The sequence below is a fragment of the Orycteropus afer genome, unplaced genomic scaffold (genome assembly GCF_000298275.1).
Source record: "Orycteropus afer afer isolate SDZICR_OR568_19922 unplaced genomic scaffold, OryAfe1.0 scaffold00425, whole genome shotgun sequence".
NCBI classification, from domain to species: domain Eukaryota; kingdom Metazoa; phylum Chordata; class Mammalia; order Tubulidentata; family Orycteropodidae; genus Orycteropus; species Orycteropus afer.
Genome location: NW_006922012.1, coordinates 2,297,097 through 2,319,800, shown reverse-complemented (window position 1 = coordinate 2,319,800; position 22,704 = coordinate 2,297,097). Strand labels below are relative to the sequence as shown.

General features: G+C 39.3%; 1 protein-coding gene across 1 annotated transcript; it reads right to left on the bottom strand.

Moving 5' to 3' along the window:
* Window positions 1-14: 14 nt before the first annotated feature.
* On the bottom strand, window positions 15-22,329 carry HMGCS1 (3-hydroxy-3-methylglutaryl-CoA synthase 1). The gene is made up of 11 exons (XM_007954014.2): window positions 22,237-22,329; window positions 19,490-19,550; window positions 8,733-9,190; window positions 8,087-8,212; window positions 7,404-7,568; window positions 5,635-5,800; window positions 4,268-4,438; window positions 2,931-3,037; window positions 1,951-2,076; window positions 804-967; window positions 15-104 (listed from the first exon to the last, which is right to left on the bottom strand). The coding sequence occupies exons 3-11, from the start codon at window positions 9,178-9,180 to the stop codon at window positions 15-17; spliced, it is 1,563 nt and encodes a 520-aa protein (XP_007952205.1). The 5' UTR covers window positions 9,181-9,190; window positions 19,490-19,550; window positions 22,237-22,329.
* Between the last annotated feature and the right edge of the window lie 375 nt (window positions 22,330-22,704).

The following is a 22,704-nucleotide window of genomic DNA, read 5'->3' as shown; positions in this document are numbered from 1 at the left end:
CTCACAGAAGTCTCTTAATGCTCCCCATTACTAATGACAGCTGCTTCTGGCTCTGTTGCTGTGGCAGGGAGTCTTGGCACTTTCTTAGCTGGACTTGGAATATGCTAAAATGAAAGGAAAAAGTTGTTGGCTTTTAAAGCTTTTTTTTTTTTTTTGAGACAGTCATGGCAGTAATTAAGTTCTTATGGAGAAACTGGTAAAGGACACTTTGGAGAGGTATGTGCTAAATATTATATCCTGGTAGCACAGTGCCTAAGGCACTTGACTGCTAACCAGAAGGCTGGTGGTTCAAACCCACCAGCCACTCCTCAGAAGGAAGTTTGGGCAATCTACTTCTGTAGTGATACTGCCTCAGAAACCCAAGGAGGGGTCGCTATGAGTTGGGTCTGACTTGACATCACGTTAACAACAACAACAACATATGACTTTGTGGAAGGAAATCAATAAGCATCCTTCATTATGGTGGATTTATTGTGTTACCCACACAGTGAGAGAGAAAGGAAGGCCACAGAGACCTACCATCTTGCACTAGCAGCCCAAGCGCTGGTGGCTCGACCAGCTAGCTGATTTTTATATTATTAAGGAACAAGACTATGCATTCACCAAAGCTGTGATGAGCAGAAAAATAAAATAATAAAAAAAAGAACTTAAAGGTTATAAGGCCCTTGGTTAAAGCCTGGCTTCACACTTACTAGCTATGAGAGTGGGCACCTCACTGAACTTCTCAGAACCTCATCTCCAAAGTAGGGGTAGTATCAAGGGGAAGTTAAACATAAGACCAGACACCAAGAGCTTTTATTTACCTCAGTTGTTGTGCTTGAATGCACAAGTCCCACCCCTTCCTCCAAAGTGTCATCATTTGGAGAGGGGCGCCGAGCATAAGTTCTTCTGTACATTTCATCCACTCTAACCAGGTACCATGTTCCTTCAAAGAGTGAGTCAATTGAACATTGGGGAATATAGTTGACTGAAAGAAAGGCAGAGAATATGACAAATTAGTTATGATATATAACTCATCAGGGAATGAAACTAAGGATAAGAAGTTACATATTTTCCACAATCTTTACCCAGAAAAATTATTACTAAATAAAGAAAGCCTACCTATCTTTTCGCATTATTATAGCCCACTGTCATGGAGTAAATTGTGTTGCCCAAAAATATGGTGACTTGGCTAGGCCATGATTCCCAGTATTGTATTTTGTGATATGTGTCGTAAATCCTAACCTCTGTATGTTAATGATGGTGGCGTAGTGCCTAAGGCACTTGACTGCTAACCAGAGGGCTGGGGGTTCAAACCCATCAGCCATTCCTCAGAAGGAAGACTGGGCAATCTACTTCTGTAGTGATACCGCCTTGGAAACCCAAGGAGGGGTCACTATAAATCTAATCAAGTTGCTTGACAGCAGTGAGTTTTGTTTGGTTTATATGTTAATGAGGCAGGATTAGGGTTAGTTGTATGTTGAGTCATACCCTTACAAGAGGCATGATGCAAGTCCCACACTTACTCAAGTCACCAAACTTACACTAGGCACACCCTTGCTTGAGTCCCCCTTTTTACCAAAAGATAAAAAGACAGAAGCCAACAGAGAAAGAGGGATATGACTACCATCAAGAAAGAAGAGTCTGGTGAGGAGTGTATCCTTTGTACACTATGCCAAGAACCTCCCAGACCCAGGGGAAGACGGATGGAGATCACAAGGAACACCAGGCTCCCAGATGCTGAAAGGAGAACAGGATCTTCCCCAGAGCTCACGAGGACAGAAAGCCTTCCCCTGGAGCTGGTGCCCTGAATTTGGACTGCCGGCCTCCTAAACTGTGAAAGAATAATTGTCTGTTTCTTAAAGCCATTCACTTGTCGTATTTCTTTTACAGCAGCACTAGGTAGCTAAGACACCTCCTAAGGCCTCTGAATGTATATTTACGTGTTTCAATATAATTTAAAATTTTTACCCAAGTGATGAGTGTCCTCTCTGAGCTTCATATTCTCAGCAAAGACATCTGGTGCCACACAAGTTCTTGAGTCAAGCCTTGATTTAAGGTCACATAAACTTGCTGTTATTTTATCAAGAGCAGACCCTAAAATAGTAAATAATCCAACATTAAGACTAAAAATAGCATGCCTAAATGAAGCCTGAATGGAATACTGCCAAAGGGACGAAAACAACTTCTCATTTCTCTTAGAACCATTGGCTGCTTGTTCAGCTGGTAGATAAGATGGGATGTATTCAGCACAGCTTTCTATGGCCTATGAGTACACATCTGTTTCAGTATCTGGCAACAGATGAGTTAGGACATTGGTAGGATTTGGAGTAACTTCTCTATAGTCAATTCACTGTGTAATCTTAGAGTAATGTCAAGTCTTCCATCAGTTTTTCTTGTTCTTATTCTTTTCTGCTCAGCAAAGGCACAAATTTCCTTAAGTAGAGTCAAAAATCATAACCCTTCTATGAAAATTAGATAATTTAGAATAAAACCAAACCTAAAAGAAATTCTGATGTTCATTCACTCATGCCATCAGACTCAATCATTAGCATAAAGACTCTGAGGCTGCCTGTATTAAATAAATATGCTTACCCCTCTGTACCTGTATCTCCTAGCCTCATATGCTTGAAAAAATGAGATGAGAGATAAAATAAAATTATTTGCCAATGGAAAAACTATGCCATAAAACATCTTATAAAACTGGTAATTTTTTTCTGATGTGAAAGAAATAAGATACCAAGACTCAGCTATAGTCCTGCCCTTCACCCAGTTAAAGCAAATTTTTAGGGTACAGAGTCAAAAATGTGCCCGTGTTGAAAGAAGTAACGAGGTAAAAGCGTTGTAAGTGACCTGTGGGCCAGATTTAAGTGTTCACCTGGGAAGGCCTCTGAATAAACCTCACCACCGCAGGCTCTCCATACACCGTCACTGAAAGACCTGGCACTCACCTGGTGTCGCATCTTGTGTAACTTTAAGGGAGTACAAGGTAGCAGCCAAACCAGAACCATAAGAGAAGACGCCAATTCTCTTCCCTGCCAACTGCTGAGGTGAGTACCTGTGTAGGTGGTGGTCGGGGGGGAAAGCCATTATAAGAAATTTGATCCCAAGCCACAATGTGGAAAGCCATGTAAGTAGGAATGCTATACCATAGCATCAGGGATCTCATGTAAAGTTTTAATATTATAGTTGTTGTTGTTGTTATGTGCCATCAAGTCAGACCTGACTCACAGTGGCCCCTTCTTGGTTTTCTGAGGTGGTATCATTATGGAAGTAGATTGTCCAACCTTCCTTCCGAGGAGTGGCTGGTGGGTTTGAACCACTAGCCTTCTGGTTAGCAGTCAAGTGCCTTAGGCACTATGCTACCAGAAACAAGAGTTACCTTTTTGTGAAAGATGGAGTTTATTAAATTATTATACCATAAGATAAGTTACCTTGTCAATTGTGGATTAATGGTGTGTCATGGATTGAATTGTGTTTCCCCAAAGTATGTCATCTTGGTTGGCCATGAATGTCAGTGGTTTGGCAGTTATTTAATGGTATAATCATCCCCCACGATGTGACCAGCCAATCAGGTGTAAAGGGATTAGGGTGGAATGCAACATCCTTACTCAGGTCACAGCCCTGATCCAATGAAAGGGGAGTTTCCCTGGGCTGTGGCCTGTATCACCTTTTATCTTACAAGAGATAAAAGGAGAGATAAGCATACAGAGAAGGAGGGACCTACTACTGCCAAGAAAGAAGAGCTGGAGCTGGGTATGTCCTTCAGACCTATGGTCTCCACACTGAGAATCTCCTAGATCTAGGGGAAGATTGATGCCAAGACATATGGACATCTCCAAGGAATGCCGGGCCCAGAGATGTTGAAAGGAGACAAGGATGTTCCCCCTGAGCCGACAGAGAAAGCCTTTCCCTGCAGCTGGCATCCCGAATCTGCACTTCTAGCCGCCTAAACTATGAGAGAGTAAATTTTGGTTTGTTAAAGCCATCCACTTGTGGTATTTCTGTTACAGCAGCAGTAGTCAACACAGACATGATTCAACTACAGGTCCAAAATAATGAACCCATGACAACCATAGCCAGGAAAGCCAATGTGAAATCACAAATACCTCTGGAAGAACTGTAGCTTCAACTCATAAATCTTTCATATCTATGAATAATAGCAGATTAGAGAGCCTGAAAATAAAATGTCACCTATGACCTACCACCAATATAACATGCCCAATACCCTGGATTTGGTCTAACATCTTAAAGTGAAGAAAGTTAAACAGCTGAAATGTATACTTACTGTGCTAGAACAGAAGCAAGGGAACCATATACTGAAGAAGTGTACATATTTCCATTTTGATTTGATACAAGCAAAGATGCCTTTGTTTTCTGATTAAAGAGTTCAGAACTAGCCTTCATAAATGCCTTTTCCACATCTCTGTCAAAGTAGGTATCTTCTAATTTAACATCGCTGAAAGATTTATAAAAAAAGACAATTTCAGTGTTCAAAAACTATATTTTATTATATTAGATAGTGGGCCTGATTCAAGTTTATGACTCTGTTTTCCTGTTAGTTAAAAGCCACCCTTGCATATACCCAACAGCATGCTAATGGCTATGGAAACCATAAAAAGAGTTGTATACACATGGTCTCTTTTTTAAGGTTTTTTTTATAACAAGTTATGACAACTGAGTTCAATGTGTTAATAAACCCATTAGAGCTTTCTTGTTAACAAATAGAACATAATACTGTTTCAAGTTCCTAATAATGGTTATTTATTAAGAAAAGTCATGATATTATAGGAGCCAAGCCTTAAATGGAGAAGAAACGGACACAGGCAGGGAGAAAGACAGTGAGTTTTAAAAGCATGACACGATAAAGAGTAGCTCCTGACTCTGACTCATGGTGACCCCAGGTGTGTCAAAGCAGAACTGTGCTCCCAGGGTTTAAGGCTGGTCTTTGGGAAGCAGATTACCAGGCCTTTCTTCTGAGGTACCTCTGAGGGGCCTTGGACCTATAACCTTTTGATTAGGAGCTGAGCACTTTAATTATTTGCAGCACCCAGGGACTCATATGGCACGCTGAGGAGACTTAAGAGTGAGAAAAATCTGGATGGCTAGGGGCAATGTGAAGGATGGATATGGGATGCAAAGAGTAAAGAGAGGCAGGGAGAAGAGTTAAGAGGCTGGTGGTGTAAATATAGGCACTTATACCTACCTACTGCCATTGAGTCAATCCCAACTCATAGTGACCCTATAGGACAGAGTAGAAGTGCCTCATAGGGTTTCTAAGGCTGTAAATCTTTATGGAAGCAGACTGCCTCATCTTTCTCTCAGAGTGAATGGTGGATTTGGTTAGCAGGTGAATGCTTTAAGCACTATACCACCAGAGCTCCTTAAGCACTTATAAAGTCATAATGAGGATGGCAATCGGAATGGAGCTAACAGGAGTAAATCAGACGTTCATCTGAGCAGAAAGGACTGAAGAATCAGTGTAGGTAAGCTACACCTTCCTAGGATTGTTCCTTCCCTGGTGACACAAATAGGTTAAACTAGACAACTTCTAAGATCCTTTGGACTCTAAATTTTTCAGGTCTGTACAAACAACAGTTTCACAGATATAAATACTCTAATATAGTAGGGAAAAAAACAAACAGTTCCTCTTACCCAAAGGCTTCCAGGCCACTATAGATGCTATTTTTATCTCTGTTCTGGTCATTAAGAAAGTCATTCAGCAACATCCGAGCTAGAGATTTCTGAACCAGTTTACAATATGGTGAATGGAAGATTACGAAGCCAAAATCATTCAAAGTAAAATCTTTATCATTTCCCTCTGAAAGAGAAGTCCAAGAACATTATGATATTCCCATAAAACACTAACTTTTGCAGTTTGATTTTAAGGCAGGATTAGGATTTCTTTGTATCTCTAAACAGAATATAATGAGGAAACAACCAGAAATACACTGTACAATGAAAGCTATGGCTTAAAAGGCAAAGCACAAAAGACACCTAGATGTGGAAAAATACACACTGCCAAGGCACTTGGCTGCTAACCAAAAGGTTGATGGCTCAAACCCACCAGCCGCTCTGTAAAAGAAAAATGAGGCAGTTTGCTTCTGTAAAGATTTATAGCTTTGGAAATCCAATAGGGGTCAGTATGAGTCAGAATCAACTCGATGGCAGTGAGAGTTGAGTTTTTCAAACCTGAGTCATAACCCATTAGTGGATAATGTAATCAATTTAATGAGTACGGATCAGTTTTTGTTTTAAAATAAAAGTCTTTTAAAAATGAAATAGAACTCATAGAATGAGTAAGTGATTTCATGACACTTTTGTTTCAGTTTAGCATACACATACAATGTTAAGTTACTTCTTAGTATAAGTCCTAGTAAAAAAAGGTTAGAAATTCACAGTACAGTTAAATACATACCATTAAATAATGTGACAGTTTACATATTGCAAAATTACTTCTTATTCAAAGTCATTATGCGATTAATTATTTTTAGCCCTCTTTCACAACCTCTATAAGGCAAATCTGGGCACAGAAAGATCATGCTTTATGTGATACTCTGTGTTAGAATAGCATTCATTCATACACTGTCCTTTTTTAGTACCTCAAGAACTCTTTCAGGGTTAAATCCTGGGATTAATGAGGACACTAAAAAAGCAAATACAAGCATACCTGGGAGATATTGCTGGTTTGGTTCTAGATGACCATAATAAAGCAAAAATTGCAATAAAGCAAGTCACATGAATTTTTTTTGGTTTCCCAGTGCATATAAAAATTATGTTTATACTATATTATTTTTTTTATACTATACTATTAAGTGTGCAACAGCATTATGAAAGAGTTTGAAATATTGTGAGAATTACCAAAATGTGATACAGAAACATGAAATGAGTACATGCTGTTAGAAAAAAGGCACCAATAGACTTGCTCGACATAGGGTTTCCATAAACCTTCAATATATATATATTTTTTTAAACCTAGTATATGCAAAGCACAATAAAACAAGGTATGCCTGCGCATATTCACGGGTCAAGTGCAAAGAGGCTATTGGTGGAACACGTTAATTCAGTAATTTATTTGCATTCATTTTTTTCTGGATCACTTTACAAACTAAAACCTTATTAAAATACTTCCCTCAAAAGATAAATAAAATTGAAGTTATGTTTTTTTCCCCACCTTTGATTTTCTTACTAGGGGTAAATCAAACTAAGTATTTTTGCAGTGATACTTCATTTCCAAAGCTTATCTCTTTTCCTAAATTACACATTCCCAGAAACTATAGGAAATTGCTATTTGATGGGTTAAGAAGAAATTGTTAAAGGATACTAATGAAGGATGCTCGGAAATCACTTTCTCACTAAAGACACCAAGCACATCACATTGCTCTCAACAGATATCAAACCCAAGGAAAACTGATAAAACTTACCCTTCTGCCACTGGGCACGGATCTTTTTGCGGTAGACAGAATAGCAGCGGTCTAATGCACTGAGGTAACACTGGATAGAGAGTTTTCCATCCACTATGGGATACTCAGAGAGCATATCAGGCTTATAAAAGTCATAGGCATGCTGCATGTGGGTCCCACGAAGCCCTATTCAAAACAAAAAGGAAGATGTCTATGTATTTCTATTTCTTGGTATCTGTATGTAAGTACATTGTGTTATCTGACACCTTCCTTAACTATCTAGTCAACTCTCCCCACAAGCAGATTTCTCATCACAAGGAGAAATCAATGTGTACTTGAAATGAAACAACAGAATCCACAAACAATCCTAAGATTTTCTGGTATATGTTTTCATTCAAGTTTCACAAATCTAACTGGAGGATCACAATTATTCCACTGAACTGAAAACAAATTATACTTGCACTTACTGTGTGACTATGGGCAAGTTACTTAAAGCCTACTTAAACCCATTTTACTTCTCTCTAAAATGGGGGTGGTACCACCCACTGCATATGATTGCTACAAAGATTAAATAACATATATAAAGCACTTTGCAGGTAGGGCTCACAATTAACGTACTTTCAGTAAGTATTAGCTTTTATTTGTATATGTTCAATTTTCTCAGCATATTGTGCTTCAAAAAAAAACCTTTCCCAAACACTTACCTCGGTCAAAAATTAAAGGTGCATTTGGCCCAATTAGCAGAGCAACGGCTCCGACTCCACCTGTTGGTCTAGCATTTCCTGTGGCATATACAGCAATATCTCCTGCAACTACCAGGGCATACCGTCCTGCAAGATATTTTTTTGTTAGCTCACACACAAGAAGACAGTCAACACTATAAACTGAAATCTGTTCTATTTTCCCTAGAATATCCTCTCGTAATCTTTAGGAAAACCAAATTCACTGACATAGAGTCCATTCCGACTCATAGTGTCCCCCTTTGGGTTTCTGAGGTGGTAAATCTTTACGGAAGTAGATTGCCCAGTCTTCCTTCCGCAGAGCGGCTGGTACGTCTGAACCACCAATCTTCTGGTTAGCAATCAAATGCCTTAGGCACTGTGCACCAGAGCTCCTTAATCTTTAGTAAAGAAAGAAAATGTTCCAACTAAATTCTGAATTGATCATTGTCCCACAGGATAAAAATAACCAATTCATAATTCAGTTAAGGTGAAAGGCATAGCTATGTTTCTGAATATATTCAAACCACCCTAACTGCTAAGAGTCTGTATGTGGTACTAGTTAAAAGGTAATTTGGGCTTATTTATCCTCAAGGAGAGCTTTCTTCTGGAAAAGAGGCATGTAACATACCATCCCAGGAGCTGGACTCAATCCAGTTAACAGCATTGAAGACAGCAGCTGTGCCTCCATAGCATGCATTAGTTGTATCTATTCCTTCTATATCTGTATTCCCAGACTCCTCAAACAGCTGCATCAAATTAGTCTTCACTGACTTTGATTTGTCGATGATTGTCTCTGTTCCCACTTCTAGTCGTCCAATGCAATCATAGGAAAGACTATTTCTCTCCATAAGATTCTGAACCACAGTCATACAGAGAGAGTTGATATCTTCTCTATCCGTGCAGAAGCCCATCTTGGCCTGGCCCAAGCCAATGGTATACTTTCCAGCATCTACACCATCATATTTCTCCAACTCTGCCTGATCAACGTATTGAGAAGGAAAATAGATCTCAAGGGCAACAATTCCCACGTCTTTTGGCCAGCAGGCTTCTGCATTCAAAGGAAGTGACCCAGGCATGGTGAAAGAGCTTCAAAAAGAAAAGCAGAAAAAACAACCCCCACATTATTTTAGGTTATAAGCTGCTCATTTTCAAGTTAACAAATTGAGAAATGAGTATTAAGAGTTCAGCTATCATGAAATATTAGTTTAATTTTAAGTTTAGTACATTTTGTTTAGAGCAATTTAAAACATATGGTAGCTACAATTACAGTATGAATGAAATACTATCATTGAAAATTACATGTAGCCCTTTAGAAAGGCTTTCACTTTATTCAAAATTGGGCATCTTTCTATTTAAAACATAATTATTAGATATAAACAAAATTCAAATGAGATTCTTCTGTGTCAAAATAGAAGAACAAAAGGGAGAAGGTGGTTGATTATACAATCCCAAAGCCACACTCATAGTGAAGCTGCCAGAGCTCCCAGGAATGCTATCCCTGCCAGTAACCTGGAACCCAGAGACCCACATGCCACTGCCGCTACCACTGACAAAAACAAGGTAGCTATCTTCTTTGTGTCTTTTAATCTCACTGGAGTACTTCCCATCTGTAGTCTAACCGGAACCTAGCTGGCACGGGAATCAGTTAAAAAAGTAATTTTCAGGACCCCAAGAGTGGCACAGAGGCATAGCCCCTTAGTTTTAGAGAGAACACCATCCCTAAAATTCTACAACTCAATTTCCTTCTCAGCTCCCGCATCATTGGACAGTGTTGCTTAGGTGGCAGAATATCAGCTCTTTACTGACTTTAAGGTCTCGGCTTATGACCAAACTGGTTCACTACACTTCTATAGCATTTGCCAATTCACCACTAACACCTAAAACTATCCTATGTTTATGTCATCTGGCCTCTGCCACACTGCAAACTCTGCAATAGTATCTTCCCACCCCCACCTTCACCCCCCAAAAAACCCACCTCACTGCCATCAAGTCAATTCTGACTAATAGCGACCACCATTGGGTTTCCAAGGTTGTAAATCTTTATGGAAGCAGACTGCCCCATCATTCTTCTGTGGGTTCAAAAGACCAACCTTCTAGTTCGCAGCCAGATGTCCTAACCACTATACCACCAGAGCTCCTTTGGGGATAGTATTAGATGTTATGAAATTACAGACTATTGGCACAGTAGTTTTTAATTTATTGAAATCTTGAGAGAATATCTAAAGCAAAAAAGCTGTCTTTAAATCATGAAATTTACCCCTTGCCCATAAGTCATCAAGTTAACAAATTAAATACCTAGAAATATAATCACAAAATCTCAGTTAAAGATCTTGAGGGATTCACAGTTAAGTATTCCTTCCAGATATAAGATTGTTTTCACTCATCCAAACAAAGAGAACAAGTTACATGCCAAATAATTGGGAAAAGTTTAATGGGAGCCAACCATCAAATCTAGTGGGATACCAAAATGCAAACAGATAATAAATGGGTGAAATATTAGAGATAGTTACTATATTTTGGAGAAAACAAACACCTAACCTAGTCAGGCAGCAGGGGATGGAGCCAAGAATAGTTTCCTGGTTACTAGTGCTTGAGTTAAGTCTTAAAAATGAGTAAGAATTACTCAGTAAAACACTGTAAGCAGATGGTGTTAGAAAAGGATTTTCAACAGAGTGGACATCATTAACAAAGGCACAGGACAAGGAACTATGAAAAGTTATACTAGTTTATTGGAGTGAAATATGAGCCAATGAATGGACAAGGCAAGTAACGAACAGGTCAGGAGAACTAGACAAGGGCCAGGTCGCAAAGGTTCCAGTATGCTGGTGTTAGGGAGCTTCAACTTTATTAAAAAAAAAAAAGAAGCCATCAAAGAGTTCTTTAAAAAAAAAAAAAGTCATATTATTGTTCACATCAGTGTTTTCCCAACTCTAGACTGCTAAACAGAAGAAGGTTGGTGGTTCAAACCCACCAGCCACTCCTCGGAAGGAAGGTTAGGCAATCTACTTCTGTAGAGATACCACCTCGGAAAACCAAGGAGGAGTCACTATGAGTCGGATCTGACTCGACGGCACATAACAAACAGAATCAATTTAGCAGACGTAAACATTTTAAAAAGTGAAATAGAAAATATCAGATTGTGTTGTACATAGTAAAGGTGACGTGTTTTACATGAAACGTTTGTTTCAGTTATACACACATATACTTTGTTGCAATACGAAGTGTACTTCTACAAAAAGTTTTGAAAGCCATTGTAATGGTCACTCTGATGCTGTTAGACAATGGATTTGAAAGAGAAAAGCCCAAAGAGTAAAAATTAGGAAGCCAATACAAAGTGCAGGTAAGATATATGTCATGAGCTGGAGCAGTTACTCCATAAGGGCAAAAAAAGCAGCAAAGAAAGTGGCAGAAACTGTGTCTAAATGAGCACAATTTAGGAAACGAAGAGTTTAGGGTTTCTAAATTCTTTAGGGTTAGGCCCAGATTTCTAGCCCCAGCTGCCTTGTGACTGGCCAGGCTGACTGTCAGAAACATTAAGTGACTAGAGAAGTGTTTCTCACTTTGTTCCACTCTTTTCCATGCAAACACTGTTTCCTTCCTTCCCTTACACTGGTAGGTGAAGTTCAACCAAACCAGCACTCAGAACCAGCCTGAGAAGGTAAAGAGAACATGCTCAGACAAGCTGCCCTCGTTCCTGTCCCTTTTTACAACACCTACAGACATTCTAGGAGCTCTGGTAGCATAGTGCCTAAGGCACTTGACTGCTAACCAGAAGGCTAGTGGTTCAAACCCACCAGCCTCAAAAATCCAAGGAGGGGTCACTATGAGTCAGGTCTGACTTGAGGGCACATAATGTCAACAACATCATACATTCTATTAGTCAGGCTTTCTCATCTCCCTCATCCTATATGGAATTTTTATAAGATTGCTTAACTCTGGTTTATGCACATGACACTAGAAAACCCACACACAGAATTACACTGAAGTTAATATCCAAGGATAAATGCCAATTATTACCCAATCGGTCCCCATACTACAACGATTTACTACCTACAACCTTCCCTCTACTCTCATCAAACTAGTCTATTCATTGCCCCAAAACATGTTCAGACTTTTCTTCTTTAAGGATGCACCTCTTTCTTCTTTTTATAGTCCTTTGCAGCCTTGATCATATAAATCACACCTTCTACCCATGGAACTTTTCCAAACCAATCACTGAAAGTGTCCTTACCCTCTTCTAAACCCACTGCTGTCGAGTCAATTCTGACTCAGCAACCCCGTAGACCCTGTAGGACAGTGCAGAACTGCCTGATAGGGCTTCCAAGGGTGTAAATCTTTATGGAAGCAGACTACCACACCTTTCTCCCATGGAATAGCTGGTAAGTTAAAACTGGTGAGTGCTTAATGAATGCACAACGAGGACATTTCTGAAATCACAATTTCTCTTATAATTAGTATCAACCATAAGACATTTGTGATGAAGTTGTCACTGCTTACACATGCACAAACATCAAAACTGCCAGCATTGACACTTGCAGGTGAGGTCAGTAATGTAAAAGAAATTTCCAGAAACAATATTGAAACACTCTTTTAACCCCTAGAAACCAGATGGTCTGGGAATGGAATGGAAGGAGGCAGCTCCCTAAGCAAGAGTCAAAGTTAGCTGGTTTGCATAACTGCAAATCAAAGGCCAGCACCAAAGCTTTTTCCTCTCTTTCTTTATGGACTCTTTAAAGACATGCAGTACACCAATCAATATTCTTGGTAGCACAGAGGATGATATAGGGAAAATTACAGATAACAATTCAGAATGAAAAATAATTCAGGAGAGTCAGAATCCAAATATGGAAAGCTTAGCAATTCCTTAATTGATGTTTTTTAACTTATATTTTCCTTTTTAATGAATGTGCAGGAGTGACATAACAAAACGTGTAAAACTTTTGTATGCTCCATTTCTGCAAGCGTATACATTGCTACTACTCAACTTCACAATGGAAAAAAGAATGCCCCCCAACAGAACATAATGTATTTGACAATTATATCCTCTTACTCCCTGAATAAGGACACCTGATGGTGCAATCGCTAAGCACTGTCTCCTAATCCACCAGCGAGGTTTGAGCCCATCAGCCACCCTATAGAAGAAAAAAACCTAGAAATCTGCTCCCACAAAAATTTCTGCCTAAGGACCCCTATGAGGAAGAACTAGATGACACCCAGCTACCACTGTCAACCACTCAGAAAGCGATCGGTGCCAAAGATCCTGGATAGACTGGGAGAAAATTGTAGAACAACACTCAAAATTATAAAAAAAGACCAGACTTACTAGTCTGACAGAGACTGGTGAAACCCAGAGACTATGGCTTCTAGTAACCCTTCAGGCCTGGAACTGAACTCACTCCTGTGGGTTTCCAGCCGAACAACAGACGTGCATATAAGGTGAACATTTACACCAGTTAAGTACACTCTTTAGAACAATCAATCATGGGAGATCAGAAGGGCCGTATTTGCAAAAGCGGCAGGAAGATACAGGAAAGAAGGACACAGGGAAAAGGTAACGACAGGGAGGAAGTGGGAAGAGAGTTGTTACATTGTGGGGATTGCAGTCAACGTTATAAAACAAAATGTATATGAACTGCTATATGGACAATGAAATTGTTCTGTAAACTTTCACCCATTCAATAATAATAATAATAATAATAATAATAAATGTTCTGCAACCAGATAGTGGTGATGGTTGTATAACATTGTAAATGTACTAGATGCACACTTTGAAATGGTTAAAATGGTAAATTTTATGTATATGTATTTTACCACATACACACACACAAAAAAAAGTAGCAGTTAAAAAAGAAAAAAGAAACCTTCTGAGTCATTTCTACTCTGTCCTATAGGGTTGCTATGAATTAGAATCAACTCAACTGCACACAACAACAATCCCTAAATTACTAACCTCAGTGCTGTACTCAATACAGAAAAAAGTCACCAACATTCAGGAACAAGGCATAAAGAAAATGAAAATCCTCACAACTGGACCAACAAGCATTATCACAATAAATGGAGAAAAGATTAAGGTTGTCAAAGATTTCGTATTACTTGGTACCACAATCAACACCAATGAAGCACCAGTCAAGAAATAAGATGATGCACTGCATTGGGCAAATCTGCTGCAAAAGACCTCTTTAAAGTGCTGAAGAGCGAAGATGGCTCTCTGAAGGCTAAGGTGTGCCTAACCCAAGCCATGGCATTTTCAATCGCCTCATATGCATGTGAAAGCTGGGCAATGAATAAGGAAGATAGAAGAAGAGTTGACACTTTTGAGTTGTGGTGTTAGCAAAGAATACTGAAAATACCATGAACCGCCAGAAGAAGGAACAGATCTGTCCTGGAAGAAGTACAGCCGGAATGCTCCTTGGAAGCGAGAATGGCCAGACTTTATCTCACCTACTTTGGTCATGTTGTCAGAAGGGGCCATTTCCTGGAGAAGGCTATCATGGTTGTTAAGGTAAAGGGTCAACGTAAAATGGGAAGACCCTCAATGAGATGGATTGACAAAGTGGCTACAATGATGGGCTCAGGTATAGCAAGGACTGTGAGGCTGGCACAGTTTTTTGACAGTGTTTTGTTCTGTTGCACATAAGGTCACTATGAGTTGGAGCTGACTCAGGGGACCTAACAACAGGTAAAGCCCTAAAGCCGAGGAGAGTACAGACAAGACCCTTACATTCCTGACCCCTTCAACAACTCCCTTTCTGTGTCTCAAGTAGACTGAAATGGAAGACTACAGACTTTGTGGGTCTAAGACACTTAGAAGGCTCAACATCTACTTTCATCCTGAGAGTTAACAAAACTCTCCATCAATTTTATCATCATCTACACCTGCTGCCCAATTTGTTACACTGAAGTTTAGATGAAGACATAAAGGGGCTGTCCAGTGTTACTAAAGCTAAAAACCTACTGCCATTGAGTCTATTTCAACTCACAGAAACTCCTATAGAGTTTCCAAGGCTGTAAATCTTTATGGAAGTAGATTGCTCCATTCTCCTCCCATGGAGCAGCTGGTAGGTTTGAACCATTGGCCTTCTGGTTAGCAGCCAAATGCCTTACCTACTACTGCACTTCCAGAGCTCCTTCTAGTGATACCAGATTCTAAATTTATGGTAAAATACAGTGGAGTCCTCTGCATAATCCAAAGAAAAGCACTCTACAACTAGTGTTTTGCTTTTTTTTTTTTTTTTTTTAAAAAAAGACAAGTCGATGTGTTCATCAGCTAGCTATCCCCACACATTACTCCATATACATCTTCCCAGCCTTCCCCACAAGGTTATCCTTTAAATTCTTTTTCAACTCTTCAAACAGTTTCAAGCATACTAAGAAACCAAATCAAACCAAACCTGGTACTTCCAAGTTGATTATGACTTATCTGCCTGATAGGGTTTCCTAGGATGAAATCTTTATGGGAGCATATTGCTAGGTCTTCACTCCTGTGGGGTGGATGGTGGGTTTGAGCCGTTGATCTTTTTTTTTGGTTAACAACTGAGCACTCAACCACTCTGCCTCCAAAATAAAATGGACACATCTATGTAGACTCTTTCTGAAGATATAAATGAGTTTATGATAGAGTTGCTCACTAATAAATTCAGTGAAGACTTCTAAAAATATCTAGGAGCAACACGGACGAAATATTAAATCATCCTTATGTTGTTGTTGTTGCTATGTGCCACTGAGTCGGACCCAACTCAGAGCGACCCCTCCTTGGGTTTCCAAGGCAGTATCACTAGGGAAGTAGATTGTCCCATCTTCCTTCTGAGGAATGGCTGGTGGGTTTGAACCGCCAGCCTTCTGGTTAGCAGTCAAGTGCCTTAGGCACTACGTTAGCAGAGCTCCTTCATCCTTATAATGCTATACAATTCTTAATAAAAAGTCATATTACAAAGCATCACTTCCAAAATTAATCCATATTTACCATAGCTGGACGAACTTTGATCAGTTCTTTGTATTTATGGTACTTATGAGATAAGATATAACTCAATTACTCTGAACCTCTTCTTGTTGTTATGTGCCATCGAGTCGGACCTGATTCATAGCGACCCCTCCTTGAGTTTCCGAGGCAGTATCATCACTACAGAAGTAGATTGCCCAACCTTCCTTCTGAGGAGTGGCTGGTAGGTTTGAACCTTAACTTGTTTTATTTGGGAAAAATAAAACCGCTAAAATAACTCAAACATATCAAACTGAAAATGAATCATTGAACTGGAGTCTTAACTCTGTCCTCCATGCACATGTTAACACAGCTTGGAGTGGAAAAAAATATGCATTGTCTAACTTCATTATTCCCTGAGGGTTTTTTCAATAGCCAAAACTTTTCCATTACATTCTTTGGGAAAAGCCACCTAACTGAAAAGGAGCTCTGGTGGTGGAGTGCCTGAGGCACTTGACTGCTAACCAGAGGGCTGGCGGTTCAAACCCACCAGGCACTCCTCGGAAGGAAGGTTGGGCAATCTACTTCCTAGAGATACTGCCTCGGAAACCCAAGGAGGGGTCACTATGAGGCAGATCCAACCTGACGGCAAATAACAACAACAACAACATCATCTAACTGAAAACACAGGTATCTTTGGTTTCAACAGTTCGTTTTAAGCCATTTTGCTTTTACAAAAGACCTCCTTTAGTACTTATTTTCACTAACTGAAAACAATCCAAAGAGGATTTCTGCTTTCATGAAAAAAGGTGAAAAGCGAAAGTGGCATTCAACATGTGTCTTACAATGAGCCATTAAAGAAGCAGCTTGGCATGCACTCCAAGCACCAAGTGTGGCCACCGTAGCTGTGAATTGTGTTTGCAAACACCATGTGTTACCATTATTTTAAGTTTTATGTGTTTATTTGGTAGGTTATTCTTCGGGTCTGGAAACACTCAAAATTATTTTTCCTGTATAAATTGATGATAATTGCTTCTTTGCTTATGTCATTTTGACCATAGGAACACTCTACTTAGAGATAGCAAAATCAAAGTGGAGTGGGATTAAGAGGAAAGTGAATACAAGAAAATACTCGCTTCCATGGCATTTCAAAGAACAGAAAGGTTGATAAAGTTTCTGGTCTATAATCTTTGCTTTTAATTATCCTATTAAAAAGAATTCTGGTGACACTGTGGTTAAAGCATTGAGCTGCTAACCAAAGGTTGGCCGTTCAAACCTACCAGCTGCTCCGCAGGAGAAAGATGAGGCAGCCTGGTTCTGTGAAGACTTACAGCCTTGGAAATCTATGAGGCAGCTCTACTCTATCCTACAGGGTCAGTATGAGTCAGAATCGACTCGATAGTGGTGGGTTTGGGATTTTTTTGTTTGTTTGTTTATCCTACTAAGTGTGTGCTTTGACCTTAACTTAAATTTTCTCTGAAGTAGGCCAGATAGAAGAAAAAAAAAAAAGACAAGTTAAAGGTCTAAGCTGTTCACATAATGGTATTAACTCTTTATCTAGCCAGGGACTGGGATATTTTAGTTAACTGACTATTCTAAGTATCACAAAAGTTTTCTATACAGAATAGTTTTTAAAAATCTGACAGTAAAGAAATTACCTGCATATACTTTTTAATCTTCAGCTATGAGTAAGAAGATAATTCAATATTTTTCAGAGTATTATATTAACAATAATGATATATAAAAAAAGTCTAAACTCTGGTGAACGAGCTCTGGTAGCACAGAGCCTAAGGCATCAGACTGATAACCAGAAGGTTGGTAGTTCAAACCCACCAGCTACCCCTGGAAGCAAGACTGGGCAATCTACTTCCATAAAGATCTGAAATCCAACAGGGGTTACTATGAGTCAGAATCAACTGGACGGCTGTGGCTAGGGTTTTTTTTGTTTAAACTCTGGTAAGAAACAAACAAGATAAAGGAAATTCTATATTATAAATAAAATATGTAAAATTTCCTCTTAAAATCCATTTTTAAAAATGGGAAGAGGAGGAAGGAACATTTTTACTACTCTACTCTGTATACCTTCCAAAGCTGTCTTTGAACAAGAACTAAAGCTTTTCTCTCTAAAGTGATGACTCGCCCCCTCTGGTGGACAAAAGAAGCTTCATGTCCTATTTCCAGAGTCATCAAAGGAGGCTAATGGAGAAGCCCTGAGGGTTTCTTGCCAAGGAACTCAAACTAAAACCCACTGCTAGAGTTGATTCTGACTCATGGTGACTCTATAGGACAGAGTAGAACTGCCTCATAGGGTTCCAAGGCGGTTAATCTTTACAGAAACAGAATGTCTCATCTTTTTACCACAGAGCAGCTGGTTGTGTTTGAACTGCTGACCTTTTGGTTAGCAGCCAAATGCTTTAAGCATTACATCACCAGAGTTGCTGGAGAATCCAGAGGGACCAATACAATTCCCTGAGAATCTTTGAAATCTGTGAATGAAAGGGAAGTGGGAAAAGGAAAAAAGAAAAAAAATTGATCAGGGAGGTCAGATGAGTCTCATTGAGGCCTCTGCCTCCACTCTGTCCCGACCAACGCCAACAGACATCTTTCCAAAATACCCATTTGATCTTTATCAAGATGCTATCTAAAACCCCTGTGAAAGTTCTCCTCTGTGTTAGGGTCAGCCACTTGGCACTAGACAAGGAGCTTCTAGACAGCAAGAATTATACTTTGTTCATCCTTGGGTCCCTGGTACCCAGCCTAGTGTTTCTCATACAGTAGATGCTAAATGTTGACTATATGAAATGCTATTATTACCTGCTAATCTAAAATCAATAACAATCTTGACAAATCATAAAACTGAAGGACAAAGAAAAAACAGATTCACAAAAAAAGGAGCTTCTTGGGAACACTAGAAAGCAATGGCTGCAAAAAATTAGCTTACTGGTTCAAATACATTTGCAATTACTGTCTATTCTCACGTAATTTTAAATATTCATCCACACTTACATATATCTTATCTTTTGATGCTGCACTTCTAAAAGCACTCTTGGCACACATGACTTAAATCTAAAAAGCACAGCAATTTTTTATCCCCATCTCCCAAACTGGGAATCTAGCAAAGATCCAAAGCAAACCTGATTTCCAAAAGCAAATGCTTACCTGTTCTTGTTTCTGTTTAAGCAGTTTGTGTTGTCACATTTTATCTATACATCTTCCTTATGAGTGGACACTAAATTTGTGTATTAGTTTTCAGATTTTAAACATTAGCCTAGCCTTAATGCAAAATCAGGCAGTCTCCTGAAGCATTATGTCATTAACTAATTTTAAAAGATAAGACATAACCCTAAAAGGATTTTAAGAATACATGGCGCATCAAAATGCTTATTTGCTTCAGGATAAAAATTAAGGCCCCCCTCCCAGTAGAGAGGACACTTTCCTTTAGCAGCGTGACAGGATGCCATCCGTACCTGTGTGAGGGACAAAGAACTGCAGTCTCCAGGTCTGTCACTCTGTTTTCTCCTTCAGGCACTAGGAATTTCAAATAAGAACTTCTTTTAAAGTCATAAATCACCATACAAATTAAAATATGACTCCAGAGCGAAAAATAAAGGATTTCTTGGTTGAATTACATTATGTAGAAGAATTGACATTTTCCTGGGGGGGGGGGGAGTACTTAAATTTAAAAAGAAAACAAACTTTTTTCCCCCTCCTCTTATTTTTATTAGCTCTTGTAGCAAATGGTAGGTTCAGTTCTGGTTGGGGGCGGAGAAAAAACCCCAAATCCAGGGCCATCAAGTTGATTCTGACTCATAATCATCTACAGGACAGAGCAGAACTGATCCATATGGTTTCCAAGGCTGTAAATCTTTATGGAAGCAGAATGCCTCATCTTTCTCCTGAGAACAGCTGGCAGGTTCGAACCATTGACCTTTGGGTCAGCAGCCAAATGCCTTAACCACTGTGCAAGAGAGCTCCTTCAGTCCCCGTAATGAAGTAAAACAAGAAACTCAGATCCCTGGTTCAGCTTTAAACCAAGCACGATGCTGGAGTGCTGCGTCTTCTTTACTAAATTTGGGTTTTCAAAAATACTGAGGGAAATTATATTGGCAGGGTTAGCAGGTATCTAGAGTAAAAGACCTACATGGTCAAGAGACTACTCTTTCTACCCAGGACCTTGTAGCTTTAGTAAACCAAGGCATCTCTGAGTCTCAATTTCTTCATCTATAAAAGAGCCAGTACCTGTCCTGCCTGGCTTATTGTGAAGCGCTGTTGTGAGGAGAAAATAACACACCGTATTTTTAAGCAAATACCTCACATTACAGGTTTTTTTTAGCCAACTGCACCTCCTTCTCCCCAATGTATTTTGTAAGCACCCTATGCACATTTTTTACATGTTAGCAAAAAATATATAATGTGTGTTATTTGTGTAAAAATACAGTATGTAAGTAACATTTGATTATAATGTAAAGTAATAATATACTATCATCACCCTAGTCCTTATTGGTACTTTGCCGCCTTTCCCATTCCTCTCAGTCTTTAGAAAGTGGTATTCCCCCCTTAATGCTTGTGTCAAAAAAGATAAGCAATTGACATATCAAAACAAAGGAGCATTAAGCCTTATCATTTAAATTAAGTGGAAATAAAATGAGAAGGTAATTTGTAGCATTTTTTTTCAGTCCATCTGTTTTGAAAGGAACTCTGGTGGCATAGTGCCTAAGGCATTTGACTGTTAACCAAATTAACAGTTCAAACCCACCAGCCACTCCTCGGAAGGAAGGTTGGGCAATCCACTTCTGTAGTGATACAGCCTTGGAAACTCAAGGAGAGGTTGCTATGAGTCGAATCCAACTCGGAGCCAGTGAGTTTGATGTTGGTTTTGAGACAACAGTGCCTATATTTAACATATAGACAATTTCCTTTGCTTTCTATTTAATTAGTAGCAAATTTAGCATCTGTCCTTGCCTGATTAACTGGAGACTATATCCAGATGTTATTCAGTTATGTGTTACTTCTTTTTACATGATTAGATCATTCAATTAAGGGCTCTTCACAGCCTTTTCCTTTCACTTACTAACACCCCACCACATACACAAAGAAATGAAAATTTCTTTTCTAAAAACCTGAGTTTTGTAGGAAAAGACAGAGTATTATATTCCAAAAATGTCTCCATTTAATATATACAGTTATTATCTCAAGCTATGAATATACATTGCATATACAGTGATTATCTCAAGCTATCTTTCTGCTGTCTGCAAATTACACTTTCTAATCCCCCACAGTTCTCACAGGTAGGGGAAAACATAAATCCTTCTCCAGGCTGCAATTTGTTTAAATAACTTACTAATGTTTTTCTTGAAGCCATGTATGTATATGCACTTAACACTATTTTTAATAAGGAAACTTCCCTCGAATTGCCAATATTCTCCCCTTTTCAATTTTCACTATTTAAATTTGGGGCGAGGAGGCGATTAGTGGAAGAGAGAGCACTAGAGCGAAAGAAAAAGAGAAAGATGCAGAAGAAAAAAAGATTATTAACAGAGGACTGCTGTGTTACTTAAGGACAGCAAGATCAAAGCCCACATGATCACTCTTAAAAGCATTCTTCAAAGAAAAACAGGCTGGGAGACCAAAAGGAAATGGGGGTGGTAAATGCTGCTTTGGGGAAGGCTCACTCAGAGAGGAGGCTTTCCGTGACAGGTCTCATCTTGTTCTCTTCTGCAACTGCTGTTCCCTAGTCTCACTAAACCAGTACTGCCAAAGCCTCCAGCAGAACAGCTTATTTCTAACACAGTCTTTTCAAAGCAATTGAGAGAGGAAAGCAACATGGGTCAGGAAGCACTTAATGAATGGCAACCTCTGAGCGGGTTACCAAAAAGCACGTTTGGAGACTCCTGAGAACACAATACAGGCACAGATTAGTCTGGTCAAGATTAGAATTGAGTCATGGGCGGTGTTTCGTTCTGCTGTTCATGGGGTCGCTATGAGTCGGAAGCCACTCGACAGCACCTCACAACAATGATGTGACTGCCTAGGGCCAATCAGGTTTGTGCAATGATGATTTCTCCCTAATTTGTAAATCTGGGCTCTTCTGGAGATTATTCAGTGTTCTGAATTCCTCTTTCTGGCTGCCTCTTTAAGCTTTGATTCAAACAAGTAGCCAGAGAAGTTTATCCAGTACACGTTTTTGGTACATGATAAACTATAAGCAATTAACCTGCTGATCTTTTTCACTATTTTAAAAGAGAAATCCAGGAAATTGAGAATGAGCTGGTAGCCTCTTACCTCTTCCAGAAAGCAAGCAAAAACTGGTATTAAGAAAGCGTTGCCCATCCCAATACACTCTGGTCTAATTCCCCACATAAAACATGTGGGCATCACTGCCTGCCTCCCCAGAGTACCTGGTCTGCCTTATCAGAGATTCTGCTTATTTCAAGACCTTGCTCTAAGGGAGTCTTCCTAGATCCACTACACAGAAAGTGAGTTTTCTAATCACAGCCCTGAGCTCCTTAAAACAGGTATGTCATTCATATCAAAGTCTTCATATCCTAATGTTTATGGAAAACTAGTTATGAGCCAGTCTTCTTATTGATACTAGAATTGTAGACTCCTGTTGAGTGAGGAGCTGTATCCCTTTGAGATCTGGCAGAAAAGGACATTCAACTGCCACTTTCTAAGAGGCTCA